Source organism: Ambystoma mexicanum, chromosome 9 (assembly GCF_040938575.1).
Source record: "Ambystoma mexicanum isolate Mex_15411 chromosome 9, UKY_AmexF1_1, whole genome shotgun sequence".
Taxonomy (NCBI): domain Eukaryota; kingdom Metazoa; phylum Chordata; class Amphibia; order Caudata; family Ambystomatidae; genus Ambystoma; species Ambystoma mexicanum.
The window spans coordinates 921,421,712-921,434,829 of NC_090931.1; the positions used below are offsets into that span (position 1 = coordinate 921,421,712).

The window sequence follows — 13,118 nt, forward strand, 5'->3', positions numbered from 1 at the left end:
CATTTGAGTTCCTTTCACAATATAACCAGTGCACCATTGGGTTCATAGTGACTGTTTCGACAGTCACAGTTTCGAATGACAAAAGTTCTGACACAAAAGTGTCGGAAAAAAAAAGTTTTGATTTTCTTTTTTTTTATGGGGGTATCCCCCACACAACCCTGTTTTTTTAAAACACTTATTTTCCTATACAAACATAAAATAAACCCTACAATATAAAAAAAAATTCGAAACTTTTTTTTTTGAAACTTTTGTTTCGGAACTTTTGTCATTCGAAACTTTTGTTTCGAAACTTTGACTGGACACCCACCATTGCAATGAACTAAGCCAGTTAGAAAACAAGTTGACTGCGTAAAATAATAGCTGTGCCGTTAAAGTCTGTAAAGCACCAAAGCAGCAACAAGCCGCTGTACGTACAGTTTTTCCTGTAATATTTGTATGGTTGGTATGTGCATGTTTTCATAACAATGACGGTTGCTACTGTATGTTCCTGGAAGACAATATTGATAGTCAAAGAAGACACATTCTTTTGTATCATAAGCATGAGGGCTTTCATCTTCATCAATGTCCATGTGCAGTGTTAAGTTTGATGCCCATCTGTAGCATGCAGGGAATATGCTACCTCCTGTTTCAACAGCATGAAGCTTTCCGCCCATCACCAATGTGAATGCCTTTTTTTGGGGGTTAACACCCATCTGTAGCATGCGTAGGACATGCTTCATTTTCGGATGAAAATGATGAGTTCTTTCTTCACCTCATCTTGACTGTTTTCATCATTTGGCCACCGAAAGATACTTTAGTTGTTAATTTATTTTTTGTTGCTTGATTATACAGTGCACACCATAGCTAGGCAAAGCATGACAAATTCTGGGAAAGATTTACAGGACTCCACTCTTTTAACAAAAGAAATTAAGCAACTGCATGGAGCATCCTATCAACACGAAATGCAGGTTTTTGAAAGCCTTTCAGAAAAGTTGACCATACAAGCTACATCAGCGAAAAAAGTAGCATTTCACCAGGAAACATCAATTTCGCAAATTACTGGAAGCACCCAAATTTCTGCGGCAGCTGTTTTGGACAATAGAGGTGTCCTTCCCAAGATCCTCTTGAAGCTCCATCCCCTTTGTGTGAAGTGTGGGGAGACAGCTCAGTTCATCTGCCTCTTTGAGGGGGAACCCTTTACTGGAATCACCTGGGACCATGAAGGTGAAGCGATACAGGAATGTGAGAGAATAACCGTTTCACAAAATGGCAGTGTTCAGATGCTCACTATCCAGAGCGTACAGCTGATAGATCAAGGACTGTACAGTTGCACTGCACAAAACTGCCACGGAGAGACGACAACTTCTGCACTACTAACCGTAGAAGGTGGTTATTATATTTTAACATTGCGTAGAGCATGGCTTGCTTTATATGTTTATTTGCAGAACCAATCTCTTTTATTTCATCTGACTCATATTGTGCTCTATTCATTAACAAGTGGAATGAGGGCTTCAGAGAAATACATACACTTGTGAGCCAGAGTGCAGTCTTTCCAGTGTTTAGAACATGGCAGAAAGTCTGATGTCAAAGGTTAAACTTGAAAAATGTGGCAAACTTGTTCCTCCCATTAGTTGCCCTAAATATATCAATCTCATCTGTGGGGTAATTCTGTTTACTGCATTCAGTATGTAGTAGCTAGTCACTAAAACATGCATGCTGGACAGGTCTCATTGCCTAGCGTAAGGTCATAATAAAGGGATCCCGGGATGTGAGTCCTTTAAAGCTACATCTCTGCACAGGCATGGACATTTGTTTACAGAGGGTTTGAACTGTGGCTCCTGAAGTTAAGCAGAAAGCATAGTGTGAAGAGGAGGAAGTAATATTGAGTGAATAGAGTTAAAACAGTAACTATACAGACACTCCATAGCCTGTCCTGCACACCCAATGAGGGAACCAGTGTTTTCAACCTAAAGGCATATATTCCAATACAACTCTTTGTTGTGCTTTTAAAGTGCAACTGATAAGTCATACCACCATAACAATAACTTAAAGGGCAAAATAATATCTGCATAGCTAGTCTCCCACAATATTTACTGCCTGATCTCTGCCCAACCCCAGGAGAAACTGGGTACCTTTCTGCCCTTGTATACTGGTACACATTCCAAAGCTTCCCAAAACATATCGTGCCTTCTCCTGGGGCCTGCCTGGTGGGTGTTGGCATAGAGCGGAGGGTTACAAAACCTAACCAAATGTGTACACACAATCTTAAACATGACATTTATTTTCGATCTCACCATGGAGCATGGTCATGAGTGCCAGAGGCGTTGCTGGGGGAGGGGGTGCTGAGGGGGCTACAACCCCAGGACCTTTGGTTGTAGCCCCGGATAGAAGCTCAGGGGCTATAACCAAAAGGCTAGCTAGCCCCGAGTCCCGACAGTCCCGACATTAGCATAGCCCCAGATCTTTTTCAAACCTAGCAACACCCCTGATGAGTGCCAAAGTGGCCTAGCAGAACCTCCTTCAAATTCGACTGTGGGCAAACAAGAATGTACACTTTGCTCCAAATAACGTCTCTGAACAGTGTGCAGGTTTCCCATGGTTCAGTTAATCCTTATATATGCTAAGTCTGAAATTAAAAAGTGTCACAAATCTAAGTTCAAGCTACATATCTAAAGCCCAGTATAAGGCCTAGCAAAGATGTAGTATTAATAGCTGTTAGGTTTATGATTTCTCATTTAATCACCTTAATGTCCTTTGGGTCTTCACCTGTATAGTGCTATTTATACCTGTTGATCGGGTGCAGAAAGTAGTCTTTTTGGCTCACACAATGCACAATCCAGTTGCTTTTTGGGATTCTTTTCTTCCACATACGAGTAATAAACAGTTCAATCCAAACTTTGCTAAAAACAATCTAATGTAATATTATAAATCCCTATCCCAAAAAGAAACGTTCAAATTATGCATTGTGTCGACTGAACTATAACCGTAACTTCTGATTGAAATAATAATATAAATAACACTTATTCAAGTAACCTTTGATGAATAGAGCATTACCACATTTAGAAGTGCAAAGGTACTCGTCTAAAAGTGGTTTGAGTATTAACACGTTGAGCATTTATTTTCTATACTAATCACAAGTATTTTTTTTTAATAATGAATCCTTTATTACTACATAGCAACTAATCTATTGCTTTCCTAACTTTATTCTTGCCTAGCTAAAGAATCACAATCAAAATCAGTTACACAAATTACTCTTGAGTCAAATACTAAAAGTATTCAAACACACAGAGAAACTCAATGTAGGACAACTTATGAAATGAAGCAAGAATCATCCAAGAAAACGTCAAGCCTTTCAATAACTACATCACAAAAGCCCAGAACAACTGAGAGACAGCGAAGCAGAGAATACTACCCTGATGTTGTGCCAAATGATGCATTGATAGACACCGATGCCACAATACCAGCATTTCTTGAAAAACTGCCCCTTGAAATGATTATAACCGAAGGAAGTGACGTTTCACTATTTTGCGTTATCAAGGGTGTGCCGACTCCCTGTGTGATTTGGCTATTGGATCAGCTGATTCTTGAAAGTTCTGCATTGTGTATCTTAAAATATGATGGGCCCGTCTGCAGTTTAAAAATGTTGAAAATTGCACCTGATCAGAGTGGTATATACACTTGCAAAATAGTTAATTCTGCCGGACAAGCTGAGTGCAAAACTCATCTCAAAGTGACAGGTTGGCATCTGCATGCTCCTTATAAAATGTGTCTTCCTATTGCATACAGTAGCAACATGTGTACGCAGACATTAGGACAAATTTAGGAACTACACATCACTAACATGTGTTTAAATCACGTTTTCTTCACAAGGAGAAACTATATCTCTAATTGTGTAATAAAGCTATTTTTTACTTGATCCATTGTGTTTTTACAGCATGTTATATTCACAAGGAGAAACTATAGTTTCTATATATTTTGACCATAGCATGCCCAGAGGAAGCCCATGGTCATCCAGGGCTGCCTGCAAAGGAACAGCAGTTAACTGTGGTTTCCCAATGGTCATAAAATCAGGTTAAAACATTACAAAGATTCTTCATACTTCTACCTTTTATCGATACCTAATATCGGAAACATGTTGGCGTTCAGTTGTCTCTAGTTATGTTGTCACTTCATGCCTTTGCTACAGAACTGTCAGTTTTGTCTTCGTCAATAGTTATGTGAAATACTTTGGAAAGTAGTAGAATCAAGTTTTAAAATCTTTTTTTAAACTTTTATTCCAGCCTTGGAGCGGGTCATTCAAGAGAAGATTGAGCAGCAAATTGATTTAGAAGTAAAAGGTACAGTGTTTGGCTTTATCAATTCTGAATCGTAATGTGTCATATAAACAAACCTGCCCATGAGTTTTATGCTTGGAAATGAAGTGTGCAATGTACTATTACATTTGTTTTTGAACATAATCAGAAGTCAGGCATGTGCAACTTCATTTGACATGTTATTTTTTAAATGTATTTATTTGTCAAGAACTGCGTTCAGCAATGCTCTGCATAGAACCCGCTGTGCATAGTTCAACACAACAGGCAGTAAATAAGATTTTAATGATGGATGGCACCAAAAAACAGTAATTGGGTTGGGATAATGGAAAGTGTGACGATATACAATGGCAACAGTGGATACTTTGAACATTCAAGTCCTGGGAGTAGCTGGGATGAGCAGTGTTTCTGCAGCATTATGGGTAGGGCGTGGTTGAGATTGTCGTATATCAAAGGAAATGCTATTGGGAGTTTTTTTATGGTGCTTAGGTGTATTGCCCCTCTAAAGTCACAGACGAGGACATTTCAAAAGTAGTGTGCTCTGAGAGAAACGTCTCATTATTGCACAGAGAGATATGTGGATGGTTGGATGAATAAGAGCGTGGTGAGACTGCGCACCTAGGGGTATGAAGGAGCAGTGCTGAATTCTTTAATTTAGAGGACGTAAGCATGTGGCCTGAATTTGCATAAGGGATGCCGAACTGACCAAGGGGTGTTTGTGGCGGTTCTCCCCCGGGAAAACTTTGTAAATAATGGATTAATATGGTACATTTTACAGCACACATTTTGTGAAAATGTGGGGAAAAATCTACAGTTTCCAATCGGTTTTGTAGAGTAAGACATGAAAAAGTACATTAGATGCCAAGTCACCAACCGTGCACAGGAGCATTCTCAAGATGCCTTTGCCCACTATATGCCAATATGCTGCCAATGCCTGACTGTGCCCATACATGGCCATGCCAGCTGCACCAATATATGCTAGTATTCCCACATTAGAACTTGTTCATGTTTGCTTTGCCCATAATGGAAGTAAGGATACTATAAGAAAGCATACCCACGCTGGTTCTGCGAATATATGCCAGTATCGCCACATAAGTACAAACTTCTGTTAACTTTGCCCTTAATGCCAGTAAAAATGCATGCCACAATAAGAAAACCTCTTTGCTTGTTTCTGCACAAACTCCTTCACCCCACCCTATATGTATGAACAATCATTGAGTTGGCTACACCCTCAACATCAGTTAAAAATGTAATGCCAAAGTAAGAAAACCTGCCCGGACTGGAGGCACCAAAGTAGGTCTGTATGGCCATGTAAGAACACTCATGTTGGCTTTGCCCTTAGCCCCAGTAGAAAAATGTCATACCACAGTCAGAAACAAGTCTTCTCCTCCTGCACAAGAGCCTCTTCCCTATATATAAGAGCACTCATCATGTTGGCTTTGTCCTTATCTCCAGTATAAAATGACATGCCACAGTAAGAACACATTTCTTTGCTTGCTGCACAAATATCCCCCAAAACCATATGTGAATTAATTTGTTATTTAATTTGGATGTCTCCATTAGCAGTAACAATAAATACAATTCACACAATTATCAAAATTAAAACAATTAAAATTAATGTATGTTCTGAACGATAGCCTGTCTCTGTAAGAGCTCTCGAAACATAGTTGTATAGATTACAATAGAAAACAGTATCATTACAAGTCACTACAAAACGAAGTGCATCTCGATAACACCTATTATTATTACTTTAAAATAATGGTTTAAAAATGTCTTACGGAGGTCTGAGTAGCAAATACAGAGGAACAAAAAATTTCCTAGGTCCTCTGTCAGGCTAGAATTACAACGACAATTCACATTTTTGTCCCACCTCTTCCTATCATTCAGTAGCAACAAATGCAACCTTGTCATTAGTACTATCCTCCTGCATGCAAGATTTAATAGAATATATTTTGCTTCCCTAAAACATGGCATAATTGAAAGCGGTGTAGAGAGTATGCGAAGGGAGAGTACCTGCTATCCTCAAATTCCTTTCAAGGTCCCTCACGCAACATAGTTGATCATTTGCACCCCTGATTATACCATACATATTTTGATGAGGCGGGAGACCCAGCCCTCCAGATAAGGTGCATATAAGGCCTTTTTACACACAAATCTTGTAAATACGGCCCTTTTAATTCTTCCTTGCGTTCCACTTACACAGGCTTTTTATAGCAGCACCCCCATAAATCATGGAGCTCACTAGTGACAGCCTGGCTAGGAGCAGTTTGCAAATCCACTCTTTACTTTAGTAATCAACACAGTTACATGAAAGAAGCCTGGTCTGTGTAATTTGTTTAACACTCTCCTCTGTTAATGATTCTATCAAGATAATACTTTCTGAGTAATGTAAAAGGGGAATTTGTGTTTTGTTCACTTTGTTCAAATGCCTGCATTTTGTAGGTTAAAGTGTTATCTAAGCATATGCTTTTCACTTTGCTTTAGGACACAGTTATTATTGTGTAAAATGAAAATTGTCTTAAACAAGGGCTGCATTTCTGCTTAATTGGCTTTAATAGAGGCAGCGCAGCTGCAGCAGCATGGGCATTTCATACTGTGTTTTCTTTTCATCACAGAAGCACACCAATTGCATAGCTAGGCATGTGGTCTGAACTTTTACTCCCTTTCTGACCACCCACTGCAAGCAGGTATAATGGATACAGGTAGAAGCAGTGCTGTATATATTTACAGTGGCACAGATTGTACCTGTACCTCAACCGGACTGCTATATATTCAGGCAAAGTAGCATAATTAATCAACAGAGCTGCTCTACTGTACGCATTTCATGGCACAATGCCAAATATTCACAGCAGGGCTGATTGCATCATACAAAAGAAGGTCTGGGAGTCCCTCTACCATCACAAACACAGACCATTGACCTGATCTTAGGTGGATGCCCCCCGGGAGAGTCTCAAACATGCTTTAGCTCACTGCGCTTTTCACAGAGGGGAAATTTGCATTTGCATATCAGTCTTTGTCCCACCCAAAGGCATTCAAGCACTGAAATGCTAGGCAATTCTCCTCTGAACAAGATTACCAACAGCAACCCCAGACACATGTTTTGGCCTAGTCGGGCCTCATCAGTGAGATGGAGCTGTGCCTCTCTAAGAACAGTGAGCAAGGGGTCCACGTCTGGATTACCCTGGTAACTAAGGGTCAAACCCAAAGATACTTAATATGTAAAAAAAAAGGGGGGTTATGGGAGTCCCTCCAAAAACACAGCTCATTGACCTGTTCTTCAGTGGATGGCCTCCGGGAGAGCCTCAGCCAAGTCTTTAGCTCACTATCCCTTTCACAGAGGAGAAATTCCAGTGCATATCAGTTTACTTAACTTTCGACTTATCAAAAGGACTACTAAATGTTCAGTGATTGAGAACAGACACATTTCATCAGGGATGTTCTACTATTAATGGCTCATAACACACAACTCCTCAGGACTGCTATACCTGTGAATGCCCAGAACACAACTCTTCAGAGCTGCTATGCTTGTAATGGCTCAGGACACAAACCTCATCAGAGCTGCTATATTTGTAATGGCTCAGAACACACAAATCATCAGGGCTGCTATACCCGTGATTGCTCAGAACACAACTCTTCCGGGCTGCTGTGCTTGTAATGTCTCATAACACACACCTCATCGGGGTGCTATACCTCTGATGGCTCCGAAGAGACATCTCATTTGGGCTGCTATGCGTGTAATGGCTCACAAGAAGCACATCCTATGAGGACTGCTATATGTGCAATGGCTCAGAGCACACACCTCATCAGTGCTGCTATATCTGTGATGGCTCAGAAGTAGAATATGCACATCCCATGAGGACCACTATACTTGTAATGGCTCAGAACAGACATCTCATTTGGGCTGCTATGCGTGTAATGGCTCAGAAGAAGCACATTCCATGAGGACTGCTATACTTGTAATGGCTCAGAACAGACACATCTCATCTGGGCTGTTATAGCTGTGATGGCTCAGAATTCACAACTCTTCAGGGCTCCTATACGTGTAATGGGTCAGAATACACGCCTCAATGGGGCTGCTATACCTGTAATGGCTCAGAACACACATCGCATATGGGCTCTTGTACTTGTAATGGCATACAGTGTTGGTAAAGCATCTGCATTCAAGCAAGTGCTGCATCTGGTCAGACAAACCTCTAACTCTATAATTCCCAGCCTAATGGCCAAAATAAGGTTTGCACACATCTAAAAAAGGAGCCCCCAATGGTAAAGCTGCACTACATTTTTAAATAGAAAGGGCATTTTCAGCTTTTTGGATATTTATTGGTGTTATGTTAAAAGACAGCCAGAAAAACAGGAGAGAAAGAGCAACTCTGAATATAAGCAATACAGAATAATAAAGCTGTGGCTGGGAGGCGAAGGGACAGAGAACATACTAGACAATCCAAAACAGGAATTTGAGCACCAGGAAGAGAGAGCAATGAGCTACATGATAGGGCAACAAAGAAAGTGAGAAGGGAAACTGAGTTAATAATAGGACAAACACACAATAGGATTGAGGGATAGAAGCAGGGCAGGGCAAACAAGACATTTGGAGACAGTAAAATAAAACACAGATCAACAGCAGGTGGGGAGGGATGGAAATAGAAATGCAAGACTAGAGAAGGGCAGGCCAATGACATAAGAGACAGTGCAAGAAAGATAATCAAAAGCAGTAGCAACCACAACCGGGAAAATGAATAAACAGATATAGCCAGAGTAATGATATGAGAGAGGAAGAGGAGTTATATCAACCGATACAGCGAGATATAGGAGGGAAAAAGCAACAATATAATGCAGAGGTGGGAGAGGCAGAGCAAAATGTGGCATTGCAACATGTAAGGGTGAGAGGCAGAGCATCAGAAAGTGAGAGACAGGGGAAACAAGGTAGCAAAGGGAAGGCGAGATGGAGCAAATACATGGAGTGGCTGTCAAGCAGGTAGTGCCAGGCAGCAACAGTAGGCCCGAGAGGCAGAGAGGTGATGCTGGTAGAGTGAGGGACTTGATTTATGTAACTAGCTGGCATCTGTAGTATCTCTTAACAGAGCTTGTGCCCACGTATCATGAAGAGGAAGGTGGGTAGTATGCATCTACAAAGTTCTTGTGTGGGGAAAATGTTTTCCACAGGTGCAATAAATAATTTAGAACCACTTTGAAATACAGCTGTTTTGTCACTTATGTTTTCAAACAAAGTGTACGTTTTACACACATGTTGGATAGTTGTCAGACAATTTTAACTATTGTGAAGACGGAAAATCATTTTTACTCTCTTAAAATTGGATTTACTCTCCAATTCTAAAAACCGAGAGTAAAATACTCTCACTCCAAAATCCTATCTGGAGCACTGGGGAAACCCCCTCATTTCCACAACCACCTTCTTCAAATTAGGGTTATTTAAGTAGCCCATACAGACTTTCAAAAAATAGTAGACAAAATGAATTAATTGAGCAGTTGAAATGGCTCCAGATCTCACTCCCATACATCATCATGGTACAGACCTTAGCTTTATACACTGCAAGGCATTTATCCAACATACACCCGTACCTATAGTAAAATCTGAGCAATCTGCCCAATCTTGCAGCAGTCTTCTCAGCAATGGCCGATATGTGCCCTGATCATTTCCCATTCTTAGTAAAAAAAGTATTCCAAGGTAGCAATATGATTTAACTACCTCAATCATTTCTCCATCGAGAGCCCAAGATTAATGGTTTTGTCCCTTACCAAAAACCAGCACCATCGTCTTTGTCTTGTTCATTTTGAGCCCATGGGAAAATAAATATTTCTCAACCTAAGAAAAGCCTTGTTGCAACCCCCCGGGTTTCAAATCAATAAGAGTAGTGTCATCTGTATACAGAGTAATCCAATATTAGTACCATGCAGACAGGGAGTGGGGGGAATTAACCTTGGCACCCAATGCCTCAGCATTAAAATCATTAGATGCCAAGTCACCAACAGTGAACAGAAGCATTCTCAAGATTCTTTGCCCACCATATGCCAATATTTTCACCAATGTAAAGAAATATTTTCATGCTGACTGTGCCCATACATGGTCATGCTAGCTGCACCGATACTATAAGAAAACATGTCCATGCTGGCTCTGCCGATCTATGCCAGTATCGCCACATAAGAACAAACTTCTATTAACTTTGCCCTTAATGCCAGTAAAAAAGCATGCCACCGTAAGAAAACCTCTTTGCTTGTTTCTGCACAAAATCCTTCTCCCAATGCTATATATATGAACACTCATTTTGTTGGGTACGCCCTTAACATCAGTTAAAACTGCAATGCCACAGTAAGAAAACCTGCCCGGACTGGATGCACCAATGTAGGTCTGTATGCCCATGTTAGAACACTCATGTTGGCTTTGCCCAACATCATTAGAAAAAATGTCATACCACAGTAAGAAAATAGGTCTTTGCTTGCTGCAAAAGTGCCCCTTTCCCCATAGAATACTCAACATGCTGGTTTTACCCTTAACACCAGTATAAAATGTCATGCCACAGTAAGTAAACATATCTTTGCTGCAACAGCTTGTTTTCTTATTGTGACAAGCTTGCTGCACAGATACCCCTCCCCCCAATATGTAAAAACACTCATCAGGTTGGCTTTGACCTTAGCACCAGTATAAAATGCCATGCCTCAGTAGGAAAACATGTCTTTGCTACAAAAGCATATTTTCATTTCTCCGTGATTGCAGCACAAATGCACCCACATGTGTACCTTCCCCAATTTGTAAAAACACTCATCAGGTTGGCTTTGACCTTAGCACCAGTATAAAATGCCATACCCTAGTAAGAAAACATGTCACAGCATTTTACAAAGGTGTTAGGCAGTGTGCAGCAGTGCTGCCCACAGGCCACAGCCTTCCACACACACACACACATTCATACACATTTACACAGGCAGTCAACCGCCCATACAGCTTCTCTCAATCAATCTTTCACACGTGGACCCAGAATATTTACAGTGCATTCTCACGCACAAGCGTACTCCAGCAGATACACTCTGTTGTGGTCACAGACACTGTTCAAATAAACATTCTCTCACACTCATACAAACACATGCATGCACAAATCATGCATACACAACATTCCCTTTATTATTTTAAAAACTTGACGGGCCGCAGTGGTGACTTTCCCGCTTTCCAGCAGACCTCATCACGTTTGAGGAAGAGGGTCAAGGGGCACCCTTCACCCCTCTTCCTACCTATTCTTGGATCAGACAAAGGGAAAAGGCAGCATTCTGGCTCTGCCCCCAGCCTAACGCAGGCAGGCAGAGGGAGGGGTAAATAGGCCGTCTGTATACTTAATGCGCCGGATTTTCTAGCACTTTGAGGGCTTTCGAAGACGGTGGCGTTACTGATGGTTTCCCTAATGCTTTCACAGAGCTCTACATGATTGAAGGCAAGGGTTAAGTGATGTGCAGGGCATAGGGGACACCACAAGTCTTTGCATTTGCAAAGAATTTAATGATTTAGATTATTTGCAAATGCAAAACACTACATTTGCATTGTTATAGATCCAGTGAAAATCACTCGCTCCATAATGCAAATACTTTAATTTTTGTTGATTTACCATTACTCTAGGGGCCTAGAGTGGCCTGAAAAGTAAGGGGGCACCAGGAGGTGTTACCCAGTAATGGGTAAGGCCAAGAGCAGATTTGAAGAGAAACAGAAGGAACATATGTACAAAGTATGGCAGTGATTACAGCAGCTCTGAGGCAAGGAGGGAAGTAACCACAGTTGAGGATCTTCTTAAATAGTTGAGATGGGAGGGTGTGAACAATGGGTAGACAGTTCTGCTCATTTGTGTGGGAAATGGTTTAGAAGAGGCATGGGAGGGATCAGCAAATTGGACAGGGTGTTTCTCAGGTGTGGAGGGCACGCTGGAACAAGATGAATGGGCACAGGCAGAATGAGCAGAAGGGGTGAGAAGAGAGCAACAGGAGGAGGTCGTGGGATGTCCTGCTCATTAGGATCTTTTCTTTTAAGGAATCTGCAAATAGGCATGTGAGCATGATTAGAGGGTATTTTAGCGTTAACAAGTGCACGGTTTCAACGAGATGAATGTTGGAAATGGGGAGGATTGGCCAAAGTTGCGCACGTAGTTAAATGCGAAGGAGAGTTTGTGCGTCCCGAGTAAATCAGGGCAGAAAATGGCATTCCACTGGCAGAGATTGGTGGGCGTGTTGCTTCTCATTTGGAAGGCAGGGCAAATCCAAAAGCGATGAAGAACAGAAGAGGCACAGAGTATTCTGACCCTAAGACATAAAGCCATCATTTTAGGGTTACAGTGGTTAAAAAAACATTGTAAGTTATTTTATGAGTACGTCCACAAAGCTTCACATTTTATTAAATGTATTTGTCACGCACCTCATGCCTTGCATGTCAGTCATATAAAACTATAGCCACACTATGCTGCATCTTAACATTTTTCTATTAAAAACCATGATAATCAATTCAAAATGGAGCACGTTAAAATGCACATTTCTTTTAAATGCAACATCCTGCATACATACAATGCAATTTCAAGCAGAGTAGAGAACGGCACATTGTCCTGCATAACCCTAATACATAGATCAATAATGCACTGTTATTTGATTCTAAAAACGTCCTTACATGGCTTGCAGATAGAGTATGTGGTCAATGCTTGCTTTTTGCATAACACTGCGAAAGTAGTGGCTGTATTAGTTCGAATAAACGCCTTCTCGTGCCAGTTTAGTTATTTACAGACATTTGATATGCATAGTATTCAAAACAAAATTCTAAAATATTATGTGCAATCAAAATGATTA

The 13,118-nt window shown here is 40.9% G+C and overlaps 1 protein-coding gene across 1 annotated transcript in view; it reads left to right on the top strand.

Annotated features, from left to right (window-relative positions):
- TTN (titin) overlaps positions 1 to 13,118 on the top strand; it is a 364,996-nt gene that overhangs the window by 69,622 nt on the left and 282,256 nt on the right. Inside the window, exons 41-43 of the mRNA XM_069616101.1 lie at positions 832 to 1,365; positions 3,195 to 3,716; positions 4,260 to 4,316. Coding sequence (XP_069472202.1) covers positions 832 to 1,365; positions 3,195 to 3,716; positions 4,260 to 4,316 — 1,113 coding nt within the window. The remainder of the gene's footprint in view (positions 1 to 831; positions 1,366 to 3,194; positions 3,717 to 4,259; positions 4,317 to 13,118) is intronic.